Source organism: Rosa chinensis, chromosome 1, assembly GCF_002994745.2.
Source record: "Rosa chinensis cultivar Old Blush chromosome 1, RchiOBHm-V2, whole genome shotgun sequence".
Taxonomy (NCBI): domain Eukaryota; kingdom Viridiplantae; phylum Streptophyta; class Magnoliopsida; order Rosales; family Rosaceae; genus Rosa; species Rosa chinensis.
The window spans coordinates 52304776-52331218 of record NC_037088.1 but is presented as its reverse complement, the minus strand read 5'-3'; the positions used below and the strand labels follow the sequence as shown (position 1 = coordinate 52331218).

General features: G+C 39.2%; 5 protein-coding genes and 1 non-coding gene across 8 annotated transcripts; 4 read left to right on the top strand and 2 right to left on the bottom strand.

The window, feature by feature from the left end:
* Window positions 1-1647: 1647 nt before the first annotated feature.
* Window positions 1648-4001, top strand: LOC112182088 (DNA-directed RNA polymerase III subunit RPC10). Of its 2 annotated transcripts, none has more exons than XM_024320516.2 (4): window positions 1648-1778; window positions 2193-2335; window positions 2452-2542; window positions 3565-4001. In XM_024320516.2, the coding sequence occupies exons 2-4, from the start codon at window positions 2225-2227 to the stop codon at window positions 3696-3698; spliced, it is 336 nt and encodes a 111-aa protein (XP_024176284.1). In that variant the 5' UTR covers window positions 1648-1778; window positions 2193-2224; the 3' UTR covers window positions 3699-4001. The 2 variants fall into 2 exon arrangements, with proteins under 2 accessions (XP_024176284.1, XP_040365194.1); XM_040509260.1 differs by lacking the exon at window positions 1648-1778 and adding an exon at window positions 1802-1963.
* Window positions 4002-4216: 215 nt separating this feature from the next.
* LOC112182087 (probable serine/threonine-protein kinase WNK4) lies at window positions 4217-7944 on the bottom strand. 2 transcript variants are annotated; one of them, XM_024320514.2, is made up of 7 exons: window positions 7249-7943; window positions 6770-6807; window positions 6379-6606; window positions 6068-6288; window positions 5824-5981; window positions 5321-5717; window positions 4217-5194 (listed from the first exon to the last, which is right to left on the bottom strand). In XM_024320514.2, the coding sequence occupies exons 1-7, from the start codon at window positions 7474-7476 to the stop codon at window positions 4404-4406; spliced, it is 2061 nt and encodes a 686-aa protein (XP_024176282.1). In that variant the 5' UTR covers window positions 7477-7943; the 3' UTR covers window positions 4217-4403. The 2 variants fall into 2 exon arrangements, with proteins under 2 accessions (XP_024176282.1, XP_024176283.1); XM_024320515.2 differs by lacking the exon at window positions 6770-6807 and having other exon boundaries at window positions 7249-7944.
* Window positions 7945-8794: 850 nt separating this feature from the next.
* On the bottom strand, window positions 8795-12067 carry LOC112191516 (putative F-box/LRR-repeat protein At5g38386). The gene is made up of 5 exons (XM_024330904.2): window positions 11943-12067; window positions 10884-11005; window positions 9911-10765; window positions 9662-9811; window positions 8795-9351 (listed from the first exon to the last, which is right to left on the bottom strand). The coding sequence occupies exons 2-5, from the start codon at window positions 10926-10928 to the stop codon at window positions 9010-9012; spliced, it is 1392 nt and encodes a 463-aa protein (XP_024186672.1). The 5' UTR covers window positions 10929-11005; window positions 11943-12067; the 3' UTR covers window positions 8795-9009.
* Window positions 12068-12147: 80 nt separating this feature from the next.
* TRNAV-AAC lies at window positions 12148-12221 on the top strand. The gene has a single exon. It is a non-coding gene; the product is annotated as a tRNA-Val (tRNA).
* Window positions 12222-14933: 2712 nt separating this feature from the next.
* LOC112182084 (bifunctional fucokinase/fucose pyrophosphorylase) lies at window positions 14934-19567 on the top strand. Its single transcript, XM_024320512.2, has 7 exons — window positions 14934-15400; window positions 15517-15769; window positions 15959-16317; window positions 16468-16594; window positions 16699-17712; window positions 17928-18661; window positions 18962-19567. The coding sequence occupies exons 1-7, from the start codon at window positions 15071-15073 to the stop codon at window positions 19358-19360; spliced, it is 3216 nt and encodes a 1071-aa protein (XP_024176280.1). The 5' UTR covers window positions 14934-15070; the 3' UTR covers window positions 19361-19567.
* Window positions 19568-19808: 241 nt separating this feature from the next.
* Window positions 19809-22412, top strand: LOC112182086 (protein LEAD-SENSITIVE 1). Its single transcript, XM_024320513.2, has 3 exons — window positions 19809-19995; window positions 20131-20261; window positions 21570-22412. Exons 2-3 carry the CDS (start codon window positions 20168-20170, stop codon window positions 22229-22231), a joined length of 756 nt encoding a protein of 251 aa, XP_024176281.1. The 5' UTR covers window positions 19809-19995; window positions 20131-20167; the 3' UTR covers window positions 22232-22412.
* Window positions 22413-26443: the final 4031 nt, after the last annotated feature.

Here is a 26443-nt window from a genome sequence, read left to right as displayed (position 1 = left end):
GGAACTTGAGCATCGTGTCGATAGATGCTTAGGCATTTTGACAAGGTCAAGCCTTCAAGCATCCCCATGATCGTCCATAGTCTTGATCCTGAAAAGGATCTTCTTCGTTGAAAGGATGAAGATGTGCTAGAGGCAGGAGTGCCTTACTTGAGTACAATAGGCGCATTATTGTACTTAGCTCAATGCACAAGACCGGACATCTCATTTGTCATGAACTTGTTAGCTAGATATAACTCTGCACCAACGCGACGCCATTGGATTGGTGTAAAAGATATCTTTCGATACTTGAGATGTATGATTGATATGGGCTTGTTCTATCCCTACAACGAGATGATGGATTCAGACCCATCACACACTAGGAACGCCGCCAACACTGGCCTGCATCCACTATCCCCATCCCAAAACGACATAAGTGTTTTGGAAGGTTTTGCTAATGTTGGGTATCTCTCTGACCCATACAAAGGTCATTCCCAAACTGATTAAGTGTTCACCATGGGAAAAGACCGTGATATCTTGGAGGTCTACAGAACAGACCTTAGTCGCTATATCTTTGAATAATGCAGAGATTCTTGCTCTTCACGAAGTGGTTTGTGAATGTATATGGATTGGATCAATAATTACGCATGTTTGAACAATTGTGGTTTGAAGTTTACCACAGATGAGCCTACGAGCATATAGGATAATGCTGCTTGTTTTGAAGCAAGGCTACATCAAAAGCGACCACACCAAGTATAATCAGCAACAACAAACTCTCCTCAAGATCAAAGTGAACTAGGTTCAATCTGAGGACAGTGCGGCATGCTTACTTACTAAGTCATTGCCTAAATTCCACTTTCGAGAAACATGTTGGTAGCATCGTTTGCGGAAGTTATCCGAACTCCAATGACCGTAGTCTCAGGGCGAGATGCAGACATTAGGGGAATGTGTCTACATGTATGGTTTCGAAACGTGAAGGGTGTGTTGTGCTCTTTTTCCCCTTCGACTGAGGTTATTTTTGTCTCACTGGATTTTTGTTACTGGGCAAGGTTTTTAATGAGGCAATGAGAGGAGCACCACGTTTGGGCGACACAAGGGGGAGTGTTTAAGTAAATCCAGAATATGTGTCTAGCCCAAACTCGAGGTTACTTGCTCTAATTGAAATATGGTTTATATTAGAGATATTCTCGGAGAATCTTAGGAGATATCCAATCAATGTACGATTATGTTTCTATGTACAACTCTATCTCTATACTTGTAATCCTCTATATAAAGAGGCTCTTATTATCAATGAAAGTACGACTCAATTCTCCAAATTCAATTTTCCTTAAACAATATGTAATTTTTTTTTTCTTCTTGAGACCGTGTTATGACCAGGAGTTAAAGATGAAATTACTTGAGTAGTAAATATTTTTATCATATTGAAACAATGTGGTTATCATGTGTATGAGTTTTATATCATTACAATTGACGTCATCGTCCGTTTTGAAGACTTTCGACTATTCTTGTTAAGTAATTCTTCATATTTGTACTTAGATTCAATTCAATGGAAATGTTCTAAAATGAAATGTGAAAAATTCATTGTTTATGAGTGTCATTATTTTTGGGACTTTTACCAAACAAAAGAAAAAAAAAAAAAAGATTTTACCAAAAAACAAAATTGGTGATTTTCCAAAAAGAAAATTGGTGGCTAAAGTCCTGCTATTTGCCTAAAATCCTAACAAAGAACTGACTGAGACTGAGATTAGGGTTTAACGCAAAACCCTGCCAAATTCGACCCGAATTTCTCAATCTATCGAAAAGTATGCAGAAACATGCTGCACCCTTTTATTATTTTCGATAAGATCGACCCGAATTCCTCAATTTGTTTCATGCTGCTTTTGTGGATTGTGATTTTGATGAATTTCTAATGTGCATAGCTGCAAGATTTAAGCTTTGAGCTTAGAACATATAGCCGATATGTCATATCTGTTTGTTTTATTGTTGGGTATGATTGGCACCAATAAATTTGGTTCTTTTTATGATTGGTACCTTCACATACATAGTTAGGAATTAGCTCAACTTTTGCTCTGTTTTTGTTGTTAAACATATTCACAATTTGGCGATTGGTGTACTCTTTAGTTAGTTTATGTTTATGTTTATGTGATTAGTGGAATTGTAGTTGGGAGTTGTATTACTATCAATGGCATCTCGGAATCTAAACAAACATTATGCAGGGAGGGAGAGTTGTGTTGGGAGATTTTCGCAAATGGAATTCTGCCCGGATTGTGGAGGCATGCTGCAGTATGAGCTTCCGAATATGCACGCTGCTAGATTCTTCTGTCCAACTTGTCCTTATGTAGCATACATGGAGAAACGGGTATAGCTACGATATAGATCTTTTTACGTTGCCTGAATTACATTATCTCTTTATGCTATGTTGAAGGGTATGCATAATGTTTATTTACTGGTTGCCCTATTGTTTTGTGCGTTCAGGGTGAAATTAGGAGGAGGCAGGCTCTAGTTAAGAAGGAGATCCAACCCATAATTAACCTGAATGACTTTACAAATGCACCCAAAACTGAAGGTTTGTTTAATTTACATTCACATGAGGATTTCATTCTTTCTCCTACTTTGCGTTCAAGTAGTGCATTCTTTTCAGAGTTGAAATGTTTGTTAAAAACTTAAAACTGACCAACAATATGCTGTCATAAGTTTATTTTTAGATCAGTAACCCAGCAATAGTTTTGACGTGGTTACTGCAGTACTACAACTGATTTAAAATTTAAGTTGTCCAAGACTTACTAGTTCTAGCTTATTAATTGGTTCTTCTGTGGTCTGTAGAACCAGCAATTTCTTTGTTTTTCCTGCTGCTTCTGCTGAATTTGATAATTCTCCTTTTATGTGTGAACTGAAGCTACGTCTACCTTGTGAATTGATGCTTGGCCTTTTTTAGCTATACCTTTTCGGAACTATTGTATATATCAAATGTGAGATAGGATTTGCTGGTAAATGGTAAGAAAAGGAAGAAACGTTATATTTTGGAACAAATGCTTCTGTACAAAGGAGAAAGCCCAGGTGAGGATACAATGGATGAGGGTCGGTTAGAATAGTCTGGTCAGGTCGAAAAATCAGTAATTTTATGGTTTGTGTTGACACAATCAATGGTCCAGAGTATTCTCAGAGAGAATGTCAACCAACTGGTATGGAGGAATATCCATTTTTGTCAGCTTGGCAATTGATGTTAAGAAGATGCTCTATCAAACTGGTCTACTTGATTAGATTTAAGTTTTAACTAAGCAAAAACCTGTTTCTTTTGTGTGCTCTCTCTCACACATTGGCAGTAGTTAGTCTTTTTTCATCTTGTCTGTATCATATTAACTAATAATTAGTCCATACAACTTACGATTTCCAACTTAGAAGAACATGCAGGTATTGGTGCTTGAATGTGACTGCCAGAGCAGAGCACGCATCTTATTCTTGAACTCATTTTGTTGTTTTTGTGTTGATGCTGCTGCTTGCAATGTTTTATAACTTTTATTGAAATCAATCCTGACTGCAAATCTGACTTTTGTTTCTCTTCTTCCTTGATCTACTTTTCTCTGGCAGAAACATGCCCAATCTGTGGTCATAAAGAGGCTGCTTTCCGGGAACAGCAAACACGATCTGCTGATGAAGCATCAACAAAATTTTATAGGTGTTTGAACGAAGACTGTAAACATGCTTGGATCGATTACTCTTAGTAGGAGATTCGGAATCTTTTTTTACTTCCTCTGGTCTTGATTTTTCCCGAGCCAAGATTTCTTGCCACCCTGCCATGGACAAGGGGAGAGCCAAGCACCATTCCATTATGTTTTCGGACTTGAAATCAAATTAACTGTTGGCCAGCTTTGCAACATTTTGCCTATTTTTTGGTAAATGCTTAAATCTGGGTTGTTGTTTTTCTTTGGCCTTTTGGAGTTGCATTTGTAGTGGAATAGTGTAGAAGGTGTGAATTAGGCAACTGTCAACTGAATTCAAGTTGAAGAGCTTGAGCTTTATACAAATATGAACCTCCCCTGTAATTTCATTGCTGCCTCAATCTCGACTTTGGTCTTAAAAGGTCCAAGTGCATAACCATTCAATTTGCTAACAATTTGCCAACCTCAATCATCCTCATTCAACGTCCTTGTACTCTGTCAATGAATCAGCAATAGACAAGAAAGCTGTGTCTGCGTAATCGACAGATTCAGGAAGATATTTACACTCAACAAACAAAAGCAAACAGAAAAATGGGCACAAAACTTGGGCCATAGAAAGATCACGACTTCAGAAAACTTGAGCCGCATCCAGTACATAGGGCAACATTATGTCAACCCTTATATAGATTACCAGCATACAGTATTAACACCAACAGTATCATCAAACAAGGGAAAACATTACAGATAAAGGGTTCAGCATGGTCTTAATTAGTGAACAGCTAGTTTCTGCTTTTCTATCCATTTCTTTCTGGCCCCTTCCAATGCTTTCTCCCTCATCCTAGAAAGCTCTTGAAACAAGTTCTGGTATTGTGCCTCAATAGTATCGAGTTCCAACTTCAGCTCAACATCCATATCAACTGCCAAAGAAACCGATGAACAGCTGCTTGACAAGCTCATATCATTAGATACTTTCTGATCATGTGATGGCAACTCTATGTTCTTTGGGATATTGATAGGAAATACTTGGCCTGCATTGCTAGTGTAATTTCCTTGCAAGCTTCTGTCATCAACAAACGAATACCTAGGATGTACAATGTTGCAACCAACAGATTCAGCTGCTTTATTAATATTGGTGGAAGCATCATCAGCCTGAAACACAGAAGCGAATGATGCATTTGAATGTCCATCGGCAAATTCAGTAAAGCTTGGATAAGAGGAAATGCCACCATTAAAACTAATTGTATCAGAATTATCCCAGACGCTACAAGCTTGATCAACCATTGAACCAGCAGGAACACCAGATAATGGTGAACCCCACAGGCATGCCACTATGGATTTGCCATCAAGGAATTCGGATCCACCATAGGTAAGTCCACCTGAGGAATTATCAGATGATGGCTTCCAACCAGGTAGGAGTTTCATTATCAAGTAATCAATAAATTCAGCAATGAAGGCCACATCATGATCTGCTAATTCCAGATGTTCAACCATCTCAGCCGCCAGAGAGACTGCAGTATCAGTATCAAGGTAAAAGAGAAAATCTATATTCTTCACCTTACCTGTAAGACACCAAAAAAAAGTCAGGTTATTACATTATTTGTCTGGAATCTGTGTGTGTGTGTGTGTGTGTGTGTGTATGTTCTGTTTAAAAAATTGTATGGTCACTCTCAAATTTGCTTACTCACCGCATGCATCAGCAATACGCAAGGTCAATGATACTGAGTTATCATCACTTTTTGTCCCCCTTAACCTAAACTCATTGTTCTTACTTTTCCTTTGAAATTCCAAAACCTGTGGACTTCCATCGTTGCTTCCTGTACATGTGCTTACTGAGAGCTGCTTATAATCACTATCTATGTCCATGGAAAATGGCCCAGACTTGGGTAAATTTAATGCTTTGAGATTTTGGTTAGGTAACTTTAAGGGATCACGCATTGGTTCCCTAGGGTTCTCAACTTGAAGGAATGGATCTTTAAGCAGCTCCTTTGCAGAAGATCTCTCAGACATTGGAACCAGACATTTCTCAATGAACTTTTTAATTTGGGGGTCATGCACCTTACCAAGGGCTGCAGGTTTAACACCCTGCAACAGAACATACCAGACATAAGATACCTGGGAAAACGCAGTGATTCTACTTAAAAGGATCCAGCAGAAGAAATGATGATTATCTGATGATTCGTCAACTTACTGAGGTAACCTTCTTAAATATTTGAGCAGGACTTTTGCATTCACTATATGGATACTCAAAAGTAACCATCTCTAGCATGCACATCCCAAACGAATACACGTCAATGAGTTCATTATATTCCTCATCATACAGTTCTGGCGCCATAAACTCGGGAGTCCCTAGTTTAGAAAACAGAAAAGTTTCAGTATACTATACTTGGTCAGTTTGACCAAGAGATGGCATCTGATGACATAGATTTCTTTACCAATCACACTTCGAGCAGCAGGCTGTTTCAGAACAGTTGCCAACCCCAGGTCTCCAATTTTAACTTCTCCGTGGTTTCCATTGATAAAAATATTGTCACATTTTAAGTCCCTATGAATAATAGGCGGGTTCTGACTGTGGAGATAGACTAAACCTCGGAGAATCTGCCTTGCCCAATTCCTTATGGCCTTTGTATCAACATTTTTATGCTTCTTACGATATCTAGTAACCGAGCATCACATAATTAGTTTAATTGCACACAATGCAGCAAAGCAACATAAAGAGAGAATGACAAGAATCAATAGAACGTACTGCCTTAGATTTCCAGATGTGAAGAGCTCGGTAATCATGTTAATGGTATTTCTCTGATCATCCACCCAGGCATTATAGAACATGATAATATTTTCATGTTTCAGTGATTTCAGCAAATGGACTTCAGAGTACAATTTTGCCAAATCGTCTGGTGAACGCAAAACAGCATCAATCTTCACTTGGTTCCAAGCAACTTCTATTCCATCTACTTCATCAAATGCCTTGTAGCTGCAAAAACAAAATGACAAACCCAAGAAAGAGCCCCAAAAATCGTTCAAGTTAACGAACTGTTTCTTCTTAAAGAAATCACTTCCTGAAAGTAGCTACAATAAACCTCAAGAATAAAAGAAAGAAAATAAAAATACGAAGAGAAAAGGTCTCAAAACCATACACAGTCTTGAAGGCTCCCCTGCCCAAGATTTCATTGTACTGTTCCCAAGAAAAAGGAAACCAATTAAAGAAGAAATGAATGACTCTATGAGAGAGGAAGCACAATCTTTCATTTCTAATCTAAACACAAATCAATAGGTGACAATCACCAACATGAATTTCAACAACACTCAAACAATATAGACATAAAGATTGCATCTTGAAAAGTCGCATTCCCATTCTCAAGGACTCTTTATCACATAAATCCAACAGGATCCTAAATCCTAAATCATCAACCATAATCGAAACACAAATCAACACCAATCACAACATGAACATCAATAATACTCGAAACACATAAAAAGATGCAACCTAAAACACGACCATTTCCCATCAAGCAAAACATCAACGACATTGAATCACACAAAACCAACAAGATCCCAAATTGCATGCAATGCTGATTCACAAAACTAAATCAAATGCATGGTGTGTGTTTCATACCCGAACATATCGATTTGTTGGGTCCTTCTCTACACCCTCGGCCTCATCTTCGGGAGGCTTCACCATCGAAAACATTCCATTATTATGTTTCGAGGGTCCAAAACCAAACCCGGAATTCATTTCCTGCCGAGAACCAACAGCTACCAGAAAGACAAGGACTTGTAAATATATATGTACACTCTTCTTAACTAAATACACTTTCGCTTGGTCCAAAACAAACAAATTCATGAACTAAAAGAAGAAGAAGCAATCGCCGTCAGAGAACGACGACGTGTTCCGTAGTCGTAGAAGGCTTCGGAGGCAATGCAGAAGGAATCGAATGCCGATTTCGATCGGAATCGGCATTCGACGACGATGGGATTGGATCGAGGCAATGAACCAGAAGAGTTCAAGACCCCAAGACCCATGCAAGTCGGTGTTGTCATTCTCTTTTAGACCAAGCCGAGTGCGACCCAGTTGGCGAAAACCATTTCTTTGATGAACCCAGTTGGCAGAGAGGTTAAGGATGTGGGGAGGCCAGCATTGGGGATTGACCCAGATTGGGAATTCCGAGTTGGAGAGAGGAAGTTGGGGAAGGGAAAAGGAGAGAGAAAGGAAGGAAGAAGGGGGTTTGGGATTTCAGAGAGGAACACAGCGCGGGTAGAGGGGGACCTCCGAAATTGAAGCCTGAAACGGACATTTGTGTGGTTTGAATTACCGAAATAAAATCTCTATTCTATTTTCGGAAACAGCTCTGTATTTTGTATTTTTTTTTTTCCGAATTTTTTTTTTTAGCGGACTTTTTGGCACCGAGAAATTGAAACCGCACTGAATTGCACTGTCGGTTTTGGTTTGGTTCGCACTGTCGGTTTTGGTTTGGTTCGATTGGTGGTTAGGGCTTTGGTAATCGTCACTGGAATGGATCGAAACCGGGACTCGCTGTTTCTTCTATACGCGCATTCTTAGGTGAACTTAATAGGTGAATAAGTGAATATATATGAATTATATCCATTCCCATGATTAAATTAGAATTCTATTTTAGGTGGATATTTGTCTTATCTATTTAGACTTGCGCCAAATTTTGGTCTATCAATTGAGGTAACCAACAAAGTTAGGTCAATTTGTTAGTTTTCACTGGAAAGTCAGTTCAGTGACTGGTTCTACCAAACCCATCACATAGAGTATCAAAATGAATTGAATTGTACTCTTTTCTGGAAATGAAGTTCTTGTAGCTTCAAATTATAACAAATCAAAAGTATTTTCAATCTAGATGTCCTACATGAAATTTGTATTTAGTAACTGTAGCTTGTGTGGTAATATGTTATCGTCTATAATTACTTATCTACCTAATACTTCACCACAAAGAGCTTGGACAGTAAACAACAGAACTAGTTTTTGGCGGGATAAATCTAACTTCGTCGTAACTCTATTTTACCGTTAAATTCATACCGCACCCTCCACTTCAATCTAACCTGCGGCAGCACTCAACACCATATTTGACGAGAAAATTTCAACACCATACATATTCATCCGGTAATATGCCTGCTGAAAGTAAAGGCACTGAAAGTAGAGGTAAGCAGCTTTAAGTTTACGAGATAATATCCACTTAAGTGTGACCGTCCTACACATTACAGGGCACGAAGACAGGTCTGTCGAACAGCAATATTTTCCGTCAATACATACATATTTGGTAGAAGCAAGAAGGAAGCAACAAATTAAAACAGAAACAAAACAAAGAAATGAGAGAGTGCAGAAACTGGAACAAAATGACTGTTGTGCATACTACAGGCAGACAAATTCTACACTTGATGGCACTACTTTTCTAATAAAGTGCATAGCATGATCTCTGGCCTCTTCTTCAAGCTTGACCTCTTCAATTCTCTTATTCGCTCTGGTACCATGATGTGCCCAATTCCGGGCAGGATCAATAACAATTTTGTCTAGCGCAACAACATTCTTTACCATATAGTTGACAAGCTCAACAGTAGTTGAAGCATGACGATACCCTAGTATTTCAACAACCTTGATGTTATGATGTGGACATTTCTCAGTGTAAATGCCATAGCATAGTCCTTTAAACATATTCTCTCCTTCTGTTGGGTTAAATGGAAAGGAGAATTCCAACTGCACGAAGAAAAACAATTTTTTAAGGTACACGCAACAAGATGCACAGGGACCATTAACTTTACAGCTCACATATAGAATCGCCATTAACCTCAGATCTCTAATCCAATAAAGGTGAAAAACTACAAAATCATGCATGTTTCATGGCATATGAAACAAGAAACATGCAACACTGAAAAATGTGAAGTATGTAGGGATTTCTTTTATTCCACTGCAAATTTGAAAGAACTTCAACCAATATTCCTTTTGTCTATATAAGGTTTCAAGTCTTTTCTGCATTGCCATTTAAGAAATATGTATGAATAAATACCTTCAAAACAAGCCTCTGCAAATTGGGAAATGCCTTCATGAAAGAGGTTAACACAGGAAGAGTATTCCGGCAAGCATCTGCGCAGACTCTTACTTCTAAATTCTTGAGATTTGGTAGTACAGGGAAATTCTTTTGGTGGACCTGCACGAACTGAACCAAACAAGGAGTAGGGAGGTAGGTAGACAATCCAACAAAATGAAGAGAAAGAAAAAAGAAAAAGAAAACTACACATTATAATTACATACTAACCATGGGGATATCCAGCATGAGAGTCTGTAGCTGATTTATGCAGCAAGAAAGATGGGTGAAGGCAAGTTTCATGGATTCATCAGTAAACCCATCATAACAAATGGATACCTCAATCAGCAAGGGCACATTACTGAGATCCAATTCTATGGGACATCCACTATAAGACAATGAAACAAGGTTTGCATCATGAATCTGAATCCTTTTGATGTCACCACAATATCTTATCTCCAAATACTTGAGTGCAATGGATGGATCGACAACGCTTAACTCAACCAAATTGTTGGCATAATACACTGATACTTGTTCAAGAAAAGGGCAGTTTCGCAACATGCACTCAAGAACATCTCCAGTCACATTAACACATTCCAAATGAAGAACTTTGAGGGATTCAAAGTTAAAGTGTTCAGAGGACGTTTCTAGGTAGTTTGAAAATGTGTAATGTTTTGCATCATATAATCTCGTCACAAAATCCAACACCAGAACTTGAACTCTCTTTTTCATTGCAAACTGAATCCATTTATCAATTGAACTAGTAAAACGGTTATCTAGACCAAGGAAGCAAACCCTAAATTGTTCCAAGTCCTCCTGCTCTCTATGCTGTTCCACCACATGATTGACCCAATCTACATATTTAGAGCTTTCCTGGTCTTTGAGTTCTTGGTTGTACTCCCAATAATAACGCCGTACAGTTTCATCAGCATCAAAATTGAGATTTTTAGTGGATGCCCACATATAAAGCCAACGCCGAGAAAGGGTACTGGTGGCTCCAGCTTCCTTTAGTGGCAAGAGAGACAAGATTCTAACCAGAATTTCATCCGGCAGCTCACTGATTCTGTCCACCAACTTATACGCATCCTTAGTTTACATAAATAAACAAAAAGAAGCACATTTCAGACTAGCTAGATAACTAGGAAAGAAACTGATGCAAAATTAGAATTCCGTGTAGGAGAAAGAAAAGCAGCCTCAGTGCTACCTTTTCTTGAACAGAACTAGAAATTAGGCAAGCTCTTTTCTCCATTTCAGGAAGGTAGCTATGGTGCTGACTTGTTCGACAGTCAGGGATACCTTCTGTGGAAGGAAACTGACTCTGAACCCCTAGAGCGAAGAGGAAAGATTAGGAGCCATAAATTTTTTTACATAAGAAACAGGTTGAGAATGTACAAAAGCTGGGATAATTTTCAAGCTTCAGAAAGGAATCTCATAACTCATAAACATATCAATTGTCAACCGTAAAGCATAATCGAGCTACCAGCCTACCACACATCATAACTCTATATCAATAAATCAATTGACCACCTGCTATAGCACAATGAAGCTACCAAACATCCAATTTCAAACCTGAACTTGCTATCCTAATCACTTGCTTCCAAATTTGAACCAAAGATTGTATAACTCGCTTGGCATCACCATATGGCATCATATTTGGATGACAAAAAGAAATCCCACTGAGCTAAACGGGACGTGAATTATACCTTCTTACTTGAAACTGGAAAGGTAGTTTCCCCTGCAAAAGTTTCTGATACTCTTCCAAATCACCCTAAAAGCTCTCATGTAATAACTGTACTCCAAGAGATCCTGGACTAATTGATATTACCATAGAATTTGAAAATCATAATATTCCAATTGTCCACAAAAACATTCCAAGTAATCTGAGAATTCATATTACAAGCATGCAGTAGTGCATAACAACAAGCCCCATACACCCAAAAATTTCTTCATTCAAAGTAATCATACACCTGGATAATGATCTTGCAGTTAACTCTACCATAGTTTTGAAGCTACTTTAATCCATTTTTGTTTTTCAAGGCTACTAATTTAATCATAATTGAGAAACCCATTTCATTGAAACACCAACTTAGAAAAGTAAAAGATACAGTAAAGCAGAAAAAGCAAAAACCCCAATACAGAGAAACCTGACAAGGAACCAAAACCCCATAGTATGAAATTCTATACAGTAATGAACATTGATACTATCATCAAGAAAATGATGAACCAGCAACACATAAAGTTGAGGAACAAGAAATGAGCTCACCTGGGTTTAGATTGAAAAGTTGATACAAGCTCTCAGTGAAGTGAGTTTCAACAAAAGGAGTGTTCTTTACCCCAAGAAAATGCGGAATGGGGAAAAAGGTAATAAGTTTTAGCAGGACCTTAGCAGTTGAGTACTAAACAGACGTATATAACTCATAGTGAAACAGACGTATATAAATCATAGTGTGGTACTTAAGAGCATCAAAGGTTTCGTGGTGTAGTTGGTTATCACGTCAGTCTAACACACTGAAGGTCTCCGGTTCGAACCCGGGCGAAGCCATTGAAGTTTTGTTTTTTGGACTTTTTCCTTCCTTCTTAGTATTTTTTAGAAGATTTCATTTTCAACCATACATTTACAAAAGAAAATTAATTTGTTGAATGCTTTTGTTACTTCAATATTAAATTCTCTTCCCTTGTGATAATGTAATGTAAGCAAATCGTGATAGCTCCTTCACTTAGATTATGCTTTCGTAACAAATTTTGGTAATGTTGAATAGACATTTTTCTCTCATATATATATATATATATATATATATATATATATATATATTTTCAAATGAAGAGAACGTGTCAAATTTTATGGAAGTGAAATTCACGGTCTGCATCTTACAATCCACACTTTATGTTTCATTTTTTAGTATATTAAGTTTTTTCTGTTTATAGTGTAAATTGTAAAACATGTGACGTTAAAATATTTAAAAAAGAAACATGAAGTGTGGATTATAAAATAAGAAGTGTGAATTTTATTTTTCAAATTATATCATAAAAAATTAATGTTGTTTTTTGGTATTTTAATTAATTTTAGTTTTAATAATTAGAAAACCGATATCATATCTACCACAGGTTAGTCGAACGGCTTAGTAAGGAACCCTCATGTCTAGCGCTCGAGTTCCAATTCCCACCAGTTTGTAGCCAATAAGTTTGAAGTCATTCTGCCTCGTGCGCCTACGGCAGAGCAATTAGTTTGGCTTTATGGAATACCCTCATGAACATCAATCCAATCACTGACTGACTGTGTGTGTTACTAACTCGCTATCATAATCAAAGTGGCTTAGTAGAGAATAGTTATTTGTCCTTGCCCAAAAGCACCAAAATGAGCCAAATTTTTCTCACTTAACCCAATAACAGATTTTTGTTCCCACATACACAATTTCACACTAAATGACAATTTTGCCCTCAATTCAATTAAACAATTACTTCAACTGCCTCTCTCTCTCTCTCTCTCTCTCTCTCTCTCTCTCTCTCTCTCTCTCTCTCTCTCTCTCTCTCTCTCTCTCTCTCTCTCTCTCTCTCTCCAGAAGCCGACGACAACTCAAAACCGACACCTCCGAGCCCGGGTTGCTCCACGACGGAGTCTCCAATGCCGGAGGGTACCAGAATGGCCAGAAAATTACTGCATAACCTGGAGGAGATTGTCGAGTTGCTCCTGGCCTCGTCAACGACGCTCTCGGCCTCTGCTCCGATCATTTTGCAGAATCACTAGCTGCTCCGATCGTTCTGCAGAACCATCAGTCGTCTTTGTTGCTCCGATAGGGCTCGTCGACGACACAGAACCACCAGCCGCCATCTTTTTGCAGAACCCGATCCGGCACGACGCTCTCGGCCTCTGCTCCGATCGTTCTGCAGAACCATCAGTCGTCTTTACTGCTCCGATAGGGCTCGTCGACGACACAGAACCACCAGCCGCCATCTTTTTGCAGAACCCGATCCGGCGGAGTATCAACACCTCGATCTCTCTCCTCTCTCTGTCACCGCCGTGGTCGCCGGCATTCAAGGTTTGTTTTCCGAAGGCACATACATCATCCACAACCCCAGCCTCGCCGGAAGTAGTCAGGTCTGCAACCGGAAAGAAGGGAGAAGAGGATTTGGGTGCCCAGATCATTTTCTGGGTGCCCAAATAACAATTTTTTTTTTTTTTTAAGTAATGGGGCAGAATGGAAGGAAAAAAAAATTGAATGTCTATTGGGGGCAATAGATGTCTATTGGAGGGCAATAGACGTTTTGAATTGATATAATCTCTTCAATTTTTTCTTTAATCAAAGTTTTATTTGTCTAATTTTAGAAATATTAGTTCTAATTCCAGCGACTGAAAGTCCTATGGGGAGGCAATAAACGTCTATTGAGGGGCAATACATGACTGATAGTTGTCTATTGGCTATTGGGGGGCAATATATGGTTGATAGTTGTCTATTGGGGGGCAATAGACCAAAAGTTCTATTGGAGGGCAATAAAGGTCTATTGGGGGGCAATACATAGTTGATAGACGTCTATTGGGGAGTAATAGACGTCTATTGCCCCTTATTGGTGGGCAATAGATGTCTATTGGGGTAATAAACATTTCCAGTGAGGTTTTTTGAAAGGTCCGATGGGCGGCGGCCGGTGACGGGCTCCGGCGAAGTCTTCTATGGTTTCTCTCTCTTTCTCTAAGTAACAAAGGGGTGAGGGGTAAAATGGTATTAAAAAAAAAAATTTAAAAAAAAAAAATCTTAATAGGGTATTAGGGAAGACTCTCTTAGTGTATTGGGTAAAAAGGAATTAAAAAAACTTAATGGGATTAGTGAGAAAAAAATCCCTAAAAATGGGGTAAATGGATAAAAACCCTTTTATTTTTCAAGTTATATCATAAAAAATTAATGTTGTTTTTTGGTATTTTAATTAATTTTGGTTTTAATAATTAGAAAACCGATAACATATCTACCACAGGTTAGTCGAACGGCTTAGTAAGTAACTCTCATGTCTAGCACTCGAGTTTCAACTCCCACCAGTTTGTAGCCAGCAAGTTTGAAGTACATTCTGGCTTGTGCGCCTACGGCAGAGCAATTAGTCTGGCTTTATTGGAATACCCTCATGAACATCAATCCGATCCAATTACTGACTCACTGTGTGTGCTATTAACTCGCTATCGTAATCGAAGTGGCTTAGTAAAGAATAGTTAAATAACCGTACCCATTAGCTCCCCCGTACTTATTAAGTTGCCTTTTTCAACCGGAGAAATTATCTACCGACAAAAACTGGACAGGTGAATGATCCTCTGTTATTACCTGCAGTACAGTTTTCTGTTGTAAATCATTGCCTCCTCTTCTAACACTCCACTACTACTAGTCTACTCTACTACATCTCCACCGGAAAATGGAACCCCGATTCGCGCGGACCAAACAGAAATCCGACGTGGCAGCCGTCCTCCGCAAATCATGGTACCGTCTCCGCCTCTCCGTCCGTCACCCCTCCCGCGCCGCCACGTGGGACGCCATCGTCCTCACGGCCGCCAGCCCCGAGCAAGCCCAGCTCTACCACTGGCAGCTCCACCGCGCCAAGCGTATGGGCCGCATCGCCCCCTCCACCGTCACCCTCGCAGTCCCCGATCCCCTCGGCCAGCGCATCGGCTCCGGCGCCGCCACTCTCCACGCCATTCGCGCCCTCGCCCTCCATTACCGCAAATTAAGGGACCCAAACTCCCAGGTAACAGAATGCAAATGGCTAATAACTGTTTGCTCTGATCTGTTTGATTAAAAATGGATGAAATTTGCGAAATTTAGGATAAAGTAGGTTCCTTTACTCTGTTTTGTTTCGAACAGGTGGAGCGAAGTGGAGATGGTGAAGTGGAGGATGATGATGTTGTGGAAATGGTTAGCTACATTGCGAAAAGGCATATATTGTTGCTTCATGCTGGAGGGGATTCTAAAAGGGTACCGTGGGCGAATCCCATGGGGAAAGTTTTCCTGCCACTTCCTTATCTGGCAGCTGATGACCCTGATGGGCCGGTCCCGCTGCTTTTCGATCACATACTTGCAATTGCTTCTTGTGCAAGACAAGCTTTTAAAAATGAAGGTTTTTTTTGCTAAATCATTACATCTTTAAAGTCGAACTGAACTTGGCTATATCATGGATCACATGATATGCAAATAGATACTCTTTTTATCTTTGATTCATAATGTCGGTATAGTTTTGGTTAATGATACTTGGTTCATTTCTCCCAGAATCATATATGTTCACCTAATGATGTTACTGTCTTTGCAGGTGGAATGTTTACTATGACTGGAGACGTACTTCCATGTTTTGATGCCTCCAATTTGGTGCTTCCAGAGGACACATCCTGTATCATCACAGTTCCTATCACCCTCGATATTGCGTCTAACCACGGTGTTGTTGTGGCATCTAAGAGTGGAAATGTTGAAAATAATGTCAATCTAGTTGATAACCTCTTACAAAAACCTAGTGTAGAGGAACTTGTTAAGCACAATGCAATTCTTGACGATGGCAGAGCACTTCTTGATACTGGATTAATAGCGGTTAGAGGTAAAGGGTGGGAGGAGCTTGTTACACTTGCTTGTTCCTGCCAGCCAATGATTTCAGAACTTCTGAAGACCAAAAAGGAGGTAAGTGTATGGTTTACAATAAAGTCAACTGGATTTTTATTGGAAGCTTTGTAGTAATATCCTGTACACAGGTTTCATTAATTATATGATACTCATCGACTTTCAGAAAGCTTTGAATGACATCCTTTTTTTTTTTTTTTAAATTTTCAGATGAGTTTATATGAAGATCTTGTAGCAGCTTGGGTACCTGCAAAGCATGACTGGTTGCGGCTACGCCCCTCAGGCAAAGAACTTGTCAGCAGATTAGGAAAGCAGAAGATGTACAGCTACTGTGCTTGTATGTGTAATATTGATGCCAGCATCCAAATCTTAAATTTCTCTCTTATTTTCAATACCTATATGATATATATTTTCAATATCAGCTTCTTGATTTAACTGCAGATGATTTGTCGTTCTTACATTTTGGAACCTCCAGTGAAGTTTTGGATCATCTGAGTGGAGCTGGTTCGGGACTGGTGAGTCGAAGACACCTTTGTTCTATCCCGGCAACCACTCTATCTGACATAGCAGCATCTGCTGTTATTCTTGCTAGCAAAATTGCACCTGCCATCTCAATTGGGGAAGATTCTCTTATATATGACTCAACCATTTCCAGTGGGATGCATATTGGTTCCTTGTCCATAGTTGTTGGTATTAATGTTCCAGACATACGTGGTAATGCAGCAGAAAATCCATTTAGGTTCATACTTCCGGATCGTCATTGTCTTTGGGAGGTTCCCTTAGTAGGATGCACTGGAAAAGTAATAGTGTATTGTGGCCTTCATGACAACCCCAAAATTTCACTCTCTAAAGACGGAACTTTTTGTGGGAAGCCCTGGAGGAAGGTCTTGTATGATTTAGGAATTGAAGAAAATGATCTTTGGAGCTCAACTGGTAATCAGGAAAAGTGTTTATGGAATGCAAAGATATTCCCTATTCTTTCTTATTTTGAGATGCTAAGTGTGGCAACTTGGTTGATGGGCTTGAGTGATAAAAAATCTGAGGAGTTGCTTTTGTTGTGGAGAAGTTCATCTCGTGTCAGCTTGGAGGAGTTGCATAGATCAATTGATTTTTCAAAAATGTGTACAGGTTCCATTAATCATCAAGCAGATCTTGCAGCTGCAGTCGCTAAATCTTGCATTAATTATGGCATGCTTGGATGCAACTTGTATCGTTTGTGTGAGGAAATTCTGCAAATGGAAAATGTAGGAGTCAAGATATGTAATGATTTTCTAGATCTTTGTCCCACACTCTTGGAGCAGAACAGTAAGATTCTTCCCAAAAGCCGTGCATACCAGGTTCAAGTTGATCTTCTTCGAGCATGCAGCAACGAAACAGCAGCATGTAAATTGGAGAACAAAGTTTGGTCTGCAGTTGCTGATGAAACTGCTTCAGCAGTAAAATATGGTTTCAAAGGTAGGAGTTCATTATTTATATCCAACATTGCATAATTTAGGGAAACAAGGAAGAAAATTCTCTCATACAACACTATACTCTCTGATTACTCATTCATTTCTGTCACCCTAAGTCTCTGAGTAATACATGGTGCATATCATCTATCGCTCTGGAGTTCCATATCTGATATCCTATCAAAGTCACTTATATTATTTTTTCTTGTCTATGATCTGTAGAACATCTCTCAGATGCCCCCATAAATATACCTCCTCCAGCTTGTAAGAACAATGATTTTAATGGCTCTGTGGATGATTTTTTCAATCCTAGAAGGGTGAAGGTTGAATTGCCAGTTCGTGTTGATTTTGTTGGGGGTTGGAGTGACACTCCTCCTTGGAGCTTGGAGCGTGCTGGTTGTGTCTTGAATATGGCAATAAGTTTGGAAGGTTCTCTTCCAATTGGCACCATCATAGAGACAACAAAAGCTACTGGCGTCTTTGTAAGTGATGATGCTGGAAATGAGTTGCACATTGAAGACTTGACCTCAATTGCTACTCCATTTGACCACAGTGATCCATTTCGGCTTGTTAAATCTGCACTGCTTGTGACTGGCATAATTCATGAAAATGTTCTGGCATCAGTGGGCTTGAAGATTACAACTTGGGCCCATGTTCCTCGTGGCAGCGGCTTGGGGACTTCTAGCATCTTGGCAGCTGCTGTTGTGAAAGCACTTCTGCAGATTACTGACGGTGATGAAAGTAATGAAAATGTTGCACGACTTGTTCTGGTATTAGAACAGCTTATGGGGACAGGTGGTGGCTGGCAGGATCAAATTGGGGGTCTCTACCCTGGCATTAAGTTTACTGCAAGTTTTCCTGGAATTCCACTGCGACTACAAGTCATCCCACTTTTGGCTTCTCCTCCATTAGTTTCAGAGTTGCAGCAACGCTTGCTTGTGGTATTTACTGGTCAAGTATGTCACAGCCTTCCTTTCAAACTTGAATCTGCATTAAGACTCTCTCTGCAGTACCAATAACTGGATGCAGAGAGCATCACACAACGCCTTGGTTTTATAAATCTATGGCCAAGTTCTCTCTCTCTCTCTCTGATGTGTGCATGAAAATACTGTGTTTGTTGGACTGTGGCAAAAGCTATGTTGTTAAGTGGCGCCTGGCATGTGACATATTGTCCACAAGTTATGTTGTCAATTCCATAGGTCTAAGCTCATGTTATGTTCTTCTCACCTGAAATATGCAATGTAATTTCCGTGCAGGTTCGACTAGCACACCAAGTCTTGCAAAAGGTGGTAATCCGATACCTTCGAAGGGACAACCTTCTGGTATCCAGCATCAAGCGCCTCGCCGAACTGGCTAAGATCGGGAGAGAAGCTCTGATGAATTGCGACATAGATGATCTTGGGGACATAATGCTAGAGGCATGGAGGTTACATCAAGAACTCGACCCTTACTGCAGTAATGAGTTTGTCGATAGACTCTTTGAATTCGCACACCCCTATTGCTCCGGCTACAAGCTCGTCGGTGCCGGTGGTGGAGGATTTGCCTTGTTACTCGCCAAGGATGCCGAGCATGCTGAGAAACTGACACATTTGCTGGAAAAAGATTCGTACTTTAACGTCAAAGTATACAACTGGAACGTCTCCTTAGATAAGTAGAGTTATACATATCTTATTACAAGGTGCATTACTATATTTTCTAGATTGATTCTTGGTTTCTCACACATTCTTCATTCATTCGAAATTCTGTATACTAATAAGTACCGGAAACAGATATCCGTAAATTCACATGTACTACATTGTATCATTCTAAACACTTTGTATCTAATATCGTTCATGATACAAATGAACTTTGGCTGGAGCACATATGGTTCTTTTTTGGCTGGAGCACATATGGTTCTTTTTTCTTCTTTCTTTTCTTAGAGTACGTTATCATAGTATTTCTCACGCTTCATAAAAAAGAGAAAAAGAACACAAAAGACATGAAAGTCAAGCGGCAAATATGGAAGTTGAGACATGTATAACGTGGGAACAATGCAAAGAATCCAAAGCATTCAGCTTTTCTTGGCCTTAAATGTCGGTGTTTATAATGGAACAAAATTGATTACGTTATTGAAGAGTCGTTGGGCTTCACACTATCGGATATCGCCCACTTGTTCTTCAAAGACCCCATGTCAAGTCGGAGTGGAAACTAAAGGGGTCATCATCACATAAACACCTACCCATCATCGTCATCATGAATAGAAATGAAATTTCTATGCAGTTTCGGTAAAGGTGGTTAACCTGATTCCTTGGTACGCGAATCTTTCTTTTCTATGCTTCTCTGTATATGTTGGTTTTTTGTTTGAAGTTTGTGACGATGTGGGACTGTTATGTACGTTTTATCTTTTTGTAGAGTCTGTTTTTCATTTGGTTTCTTGTGCTAGCAGAGCAGAAGAGGGTGAGAGATAAGAGAGAGAGAGAGAGATGGGTCTGCTCAGTAACAAAGTTGAGAGGGATGAGATCAAGCCAGGAGATCACATCTACACTTACAGAGCTGTCTTCACCTACTCTCACCATGGTTACACTCTTATCTCATTTTTGTTTTTTGTTTCAGGGTTTTTTGTGTTGTTTTGAAGAATTGCACAATGTGGATTCATTGTGTGGTATTGTTGTCTGCTTATTCTTGTTGTTTGTATCAAAATGCTTTCTGGGTTTCAATTTCATTTTCTGATTATTTGCTTTTGGGGTTATTTTGTGAGGTGTGAATTGGGTGTCATCTAAAAGCGGTCAAAATTTTGTGGTCTTCATTTCAAAGTTTGTGCCTTTACAATTCGGCTATTGTATCTTGAATTTTAAAGTTCTTTGCGTGCAAGTTTATGGTTGCGGATTCCTTGATTGGTGATTAATCCACGGAAAATGCTTATTGAAGAGAAGAATTTTAGATTCTTGAGATATCAATTTACTTCTAGTTGAGTGCTTATTGAAGTTTAGATCTCCCTCAGTTGGGAGATTCTACCATTGACTTTTTGGAAATAATTGCTATGACGTTTCTACTTTCCCAGAGTGAGGCAGCTGCTAATTATTGTGTGATGTGACTGAATCTTCTATTGTGGGTTGATGATTCTCCATTTAGTTGGTCTGAATCTGATTTAGTGATTCCTAGTGCTCAATTTTGGTGTGGTATGATCGCATACCTTTCAGAATTCATAATATGTTTGTAAATTACCCTTGTTGCTAGTTACCATGGAGGTTGGAAATTCCCGTGTTTTGACTTTATGCACTCAATCTAGCTGCAGAAAGGTTTCTAAACACTACTACTGTTTCAAAGAGTTTGTTGGATAGTTTGTATGGCTCAATAAAGGGACAACAGAATTGGACACAAATTTTTGTTCCTCCCCTTGTTGTGGGATAGATCATCCTTGGTTGTTTTCTTTAACTGTGTGTAACCCATCAATCGTTTCTGAACTCGAGATTTTTCTATTATAATTAGGACTCTAGAAACAGAAATCCCTGAAAATATCCCAGTTCTTAGGTAGCAGAGTAGATAGGTACTATGGATCTGGAATTTACCCAGAGATGTGTCTGAATTTATTCTGACCTAATTGTATATCATTGTCATCATCATCTGCTATAAGGATTCTTTTACCTGATTTGTGCTTTCCATTTAAAACGTATCAGTTGTGTTCATTCTATCAGTCCATCCAATATACAACTACTATTTAGTGCATCCTGCTCACAATTTCTCTTTCGTAACATTTATGTTGTAGGTCCTTCCAGTATTTTTGCTCTCTTGTGTTACGCCAGTGCTTCTATCAACTCTTTTCTTTTTGCTCTGTATGCTTGGGTCAAGTTTAGTCGTAAGTGTACTGTATATCATACTGTGCAGGTATTTATCTCGGAGGAAGCAAGGTGGTGCATTTTACACCTGAGAAAAAGCCTAGTTCAAGCACTGGCAAATCTTATGATTCAATGTCCTGTCCCACCTTTCCTGACTGTGGATTCAGGCAACCCAATAGTGGTGTTGTCCTTTCATGCCTCGATTGCTTCCTGAGAAATGGATCCATTTACTGCTTTGAATATGGGGTTACCCCTTCAATTTTCCTATCCAAAGTACGGGGTGGCACATGCACCACTGCCACATCTGACTCCCCTGAATCTGTTATCCACCGTGCTATGTATCTTCTTCAGAATGGATTTGGCAATTACGACGTCTTTCAAAATAACTGTGAGGATTTTGCAATGTATTGCAAAACTGGTCTCCTGATAATGGATAAGCAGGGAGTCGGAAGAAGTGGCCAAGCTGCTTCCGTTATTGGTGCCCCACTGGCGGCCATGCTTTCATCTCCTCTAACGTTGTTGATGCCAGGCCCAGTTGGTGTTGCTACCGCAACAGCCGGGATGTACTGTATGAGCAGGTATTCAACTGACATTGGTGTCCGAACTGATGTGATCAAGGTGGCCGTGGAGGATTTGGCTGTGAATTTGGGGTGGACAACTCACCATGAGGAAGAGGCCAAGGATAGTGAAGCTCCTTTGATACAGCTGTGAACATGATCTGTGCAATTGCATGTATAAAATTTGTAGTTGGTGTTAAACCAAAGAAAAGAAACATAAGCATTGGTTGGCACTAATGCCTGAAGTTCTGATGTGGGATTTACAAATCCATTTGTTCATTGTGACACAGTTGCTTTCTTGTTTATGCATAAAATGTTGAAAGCTTATCCCTGCCTATTGTGTGTACAAGCACATGTGATAATTTTTTATTTTTTATTTATTTTATAAATCCGCACAGAAACATTTTATTATATCACTGCAAGAAAAATGTGGTGCAGAAAACAAAGTCATGCATTGCTTTAACCAAGCACCGAACAAGAGGAAGGAATTATATTCTTTATAGCCTTTTTTTTGGTCTGAATATATTCTTTATAGCCTAATGGGGCAATACCGATTTTAAGAAAATACATATTTATGACACGTTTATTTATTTAGAATAGATATGGAGATGGATGAATAGTATGGAGATGGATGAATAGTTTCTAATAGTTGAGTTCATCTGCATAACCTGGATATGAGAATAAGTGTGGTTCGCACGTTAATATTAAAAATCAATTCTTGAATATTAAGGAGTTTGATAATCAAGGAGAGAATAAGTAGGCCTGGGAATGCCAAATCGAGATCGAAACCATCCGATCTGAGCCGATACCGATTGGGTCGGTTTGCAAATCCAGTTCCACATATTCTCGAACCGTACCGAATAGTATGTAAACGGATCAGCATCGGTATGGGTCAAATAGATACCGTATTGTCCGACCCGATCTGATTTTCTAATCTTTTCATGACTTGTCGTAATGTCAGCCACTCAGCCCTAAACTCCCAAATCCCAATTCATTTCATGTTATGCCGTTCTCATTTCTCAACTCACAAACCCTAAATTCCTAAATTCCTTTCTGGCTCTCTGCCCTCCATCGAAGAATCGAAGGCTCTCACTCCTCTCTCCCCTCCATCGAAGAATCGAAGTCTCTCACTCGGTCACTCCTCTCAGAGACCAAATCAGAGTTCAAGAGTGAAGAAGTTAAGACTTAAGAGCCTCGATTTGACTTAACTCGATTCTTCAAGCCTCCCACTCTGAATTGATGGGAAAACTGCGGGTAAGTCTCTCACTTTCTAAGATTTTTCTGTTTTCGTTCATGCTTTGTACTTTGTAGCAGCATGACTGAATTTGGGGTTGATTAGTGGTTGGATCTGTGAGGTTTCAGTAGTGAAATTTTAGGGTGGAGCAGTGGGTGTGCTGGCCAGTGGGTAGTGTGTGGTTGTGGACTTGTGGGATCTAATGAGTTTTAAATTTGAAGTGATTTAGGCTGGAGGCTTTTGATTTGTGGATATGTTGATTCTAGTCTAGTTGTTTCTTCAACTGGTATTAATAGATTTCTTAATACTATGTATAAATGTTCATACTACATTGCATTTTTCATTTTCGTGTTCATAACTTCATAAGCTGCATTGCATTTGCATGTTTATATGTAATCGAGTAATTTGACTGTTGTGTAATTTACTTGTTTCAGTTTAAAAGTAGTAAGAAGAGAGCTCAAGGACAGAAAGAAGCAGATTCTAGTCTAGTTGTTTCTTCAACTGGTACCTCTCCCTCAATCCCTGACAGAGCTGAAGAAGATGTCATTCAAGAAGGAGCTCCATCTTCCTCATCTGACAAGGTTAGTAACAATCCTCGAGCTGATAGAAAACGTAGTTGGGTATGGGAGCACTTTAAGGAATATAAAGATGTAAAAGTCACTAAAGTAAAGGGTCAAGAAGATATTGTAGAAGAATTTAGGAGGGCTAAGTGTATATATTGTCCAAAGGGTCCTATAGGAGACTATGCTTGTGATTCTTACAAAAATGGGACTCAAGGGATAATTAGGCACATAAACAAATCATGTAAGTATTATCCCGGAAGGAGAGCGATAGATAAAAATCAGAAAGTGCTTGCTAGTGATAAAAGTAAGGGTAATTCTATGAAAATGGTAGCATTTAATCCTGATGAAGTTATGAAAGCATGTGTTGAAATGGTAGTAGTTGATGAGCTTCCTTTTAACTTCGTTGAAAATCAAGGGTTTAGGCATTTTTGTCATGTTGCAGTGCCGATGTTTAAGGTCCGTTGTAGGAAAACTTTGGTTAAACATTTTCTTACATTGTATGATAAGACAAAGAAGAAGTTAAAAACTGATTTAGCACACTATACGGTCTGCCTAACCACTGACACTTGGACAAGTGTTCAAAATTTCAACTACATGGTGCTAACATCACACTTTATCGATGATAAGTGGGAAATACATAAGAGGATAATCAATTTCTGCACTATTTCTAATCATAGTGGGAATTCCATAGGTCTTTTGATTGAGTCTAGTTTGCTTCAATGGGGGATTAGCAAGGTTTTAACCATCACAGTAGATAATGCAGCAGCCAATAAGTGTGCTATTAGTTTGTTAGGTCCGAACTTAACAAAAGAGAAAAACCACAATCAATCTTAGAGGGTCTATACATGCATGTTTGGTGTACTGCCCATATTTGTAATTTGATTGTTGGTAGTGGGCTGAAGATACTAAATAGAGCAGTGCTGGCCATCAGAAATGCAGTGAAGTTTGTTAGGTCTTCACTAGCAAGGTTGGATAGTTTTAAGGCATGTGTAGAACAGGAACAAATCCCTTGCAGAGGATTGGTTGTTATGGATGTTCCCACGAGGTGGAATTCAACATTCTTAATGTTGGAAGCTGCATTGAAGTTCAAAGCAGCCTTTGCAAGGATGGAGGAGCAACCAGACAACGACTTTTTAGCCTGTTTCAAAGAGCTTGAGGAAGAGTATGATAAGGAAGGAAATTTGGTTCCAAGTAAAAGCAAGAGGCCCAGAGTGGGGCCTCTATCCGAGGATGAATGGGATAAGGCGGAAGTGTTTGTACAGTTTCTTAGGGTGTTCTATGAAGTAACTCTAAGAGTTAGTGCAAGTAATAGGGCCACAATCCGTACCACTTTTCATGATGTGTTGTCAATTGAATCGGAGATTAGCAAGCTCTTCATAGAACCTGAAATTGCAACAGGTTCGGACACCAAGAAGGTTTTGAGTGATATGGCAGCAAATATGAGGTCCAAATTCGTCAAGTATTATGGTGGCTTTCGGGATTTGAATCCTTTGGTGTTTATGGGGCTGATCCTTGATCCTGGATTCAAGCTAAGGCATGTAACTCATCTTTTGACAAATGAAGGGTTTGAATTAGAAAATGTGCAGAATAAATTGAGGGAGTTATGTGATATGTTGTTGTCCTTGTATGAAGAGTATGCACCAAAGGAGGCCCTGCAAAGAAGAGAGGTCAAACAGAGGTTCAAAGCTCATCTTCACAAAGCACTGTAACAAGCACCGGCAGCAGAGGAAGACAGTCTTACATCAATGATTGGAGGAAAGTAGTTTCTGAGCTTGATGAGGCTGTGGTTTCACATTAAGTAGACAAATACTTACTGGACCCTCTTGAATTCACAAACGAGAAGGAAGGGTTCGAGTTCCCGATTTTGTTATGGTGGAAGATCAATGGAGCCAAGTACCCTATACTTCAAGCAATAGCCAAAGATGTCTTGGCTGTTCAAGTTTTGACAGTTGCATTGGAGTCTGCTTTTAGAACCGGAGGGAGAGTAATCGACAACTTTAGGAGTTCATTGACTCCTAAATCTATCGAAGCATTGATTTATCTACAAAGTTGGTTGAGGGGGAATGATATTAGCTGCATAGAAGATGCACCATGCATCAAAGATTATGAGTTCTATGAAAAGTGTGAGAAAGGTGCAGATTTCTAACTTTCTGTGTTTTATTTTTTATTTTTCAGTTTTCGCTTTTTATATTTCAGTTTTTGCATTTATTTTTTACATTCTGACTATAGTTTCTTATGTTTTGTACTTTGGTATGTAGATCATGTAACCTCAGCCTCTTCAACCTCTTGTCCTCCTCCAAAAGCTAAGGGAAAGAATGGTATTGGAACTGATGATGAAGTTGTTCAACTCAGTGAAGATGACTCTGAGGATGAAATGGTGTCTGATGATTCAGAAAACAGTTGATGCCTATTGCCTTGATGTGATCAGTTTCTGACTTTCTGGTTTATGCCGCAAGGATGGACTTTTTCAGTTTTCATTTTTTAACTTGATTGTTTCATATTTTCATAAACTTATTTCAATTGCTAGTTTGCTACTGTGGTTTCACTAGTTTGTGAATATTTCCATGTA

Bases quoted from the DNA above. Each gene is read 5' to 3' on its own strand.
- LOC112182084 (XM_024320512.2), top strand. From the start codon at position 15,071: ATGGAACCCCGATTCGCGCGGACCAAACAGAAATCCGACGTGGCAGCC. The intron at 17,713-17,927 runs GTAGGAGTTCAT...TATGATCTGTAG, and splicing joins AGTAAAATATGGTTTCAAAG to AACATCTCTCAGATGCCCCC. The intron at 18,662-18,961 runs GTATGTCACAGC...ATTTCCGTGCAG, and splicing joins TTGTGGTATTTACTGGTCAA to GTTCGACTAGCACACCAAGT.
- LOC112182088 (XM_040509260.1), top strand. From the start codon at position 1,936: ATGTCATATCTGTTTGTTTTATTGTTGG. The intron at 2,336-2,451 runs GTATAGCTACGA...TTGTGCGTTCAG, and splicing joins TAGCATACATGGAGAAACGG to GGTGAAATTAGGAGGAGGCA. The intron at 2,543-3,564 runs GTTTGTTTAATT...TTTCTCTGGCAG, and splicing joins AAATGCACCCAAAACTGAAG to AAACATGCCCAATCTGTGGT.
- LOC112182087 (XM_024320514.2), bottom strand. From the start codon at position 7,476: ATGAATTTGTTTGTTTTGGACCAAGCGAAAGTGTATTTAGTTAAGAAG. The intron at 5,982-6,067 runs GTAAAGAAATCT...TTTCTAAACTAG, and splicing joins TGCTGCTCGAAGTGTGATTG to GGACTCCCGAGTTTATGGCG. The intron at 5,195-5,320 runs GTGAGTAAGCAA...GGTGTCTTACAG, and splicing joins GCGTATTGCTGATGCATGCG to GTAAGGTGAAGAATATAGAT.
- LOC112182086 (XM_024320513.2), top strand. From the start codon at position 20,168: ATGGGTCTGCTCAGTAACAAAGTTGAGAGGGATGAGATCAAGCCAGGA. The intron at 20,262-21,569 runs GTTACACTCTTA...CATACTGTGCAG, and splicing joins CTTCACCTACTCTCACCATG to GTATTTATCTCGGAGGAAGC.
- LOC112191516 (XM_024330904.2), bottom strand. From the start codon at position 10,928: ATGGAGAAAAGAGCTTGCCTAATTTCTAGTTCTGTTCAAGAAAAG. The intron at 10,766-10,883 runs GTAGCACTGAGG...ATGTAAACTAAG, and splicing joins CTAGTTCTGTTCAAGAAAAG to GATGCGTATAAGTTGGTGGA. The intron at 9,352-9,661 runs GTATTTATTCAT...TTCTTCGTGCAG, and splicing joins TGCAGAGGCTTGTTTTGAAG to TTGGAATTCTCCTTTCCATT.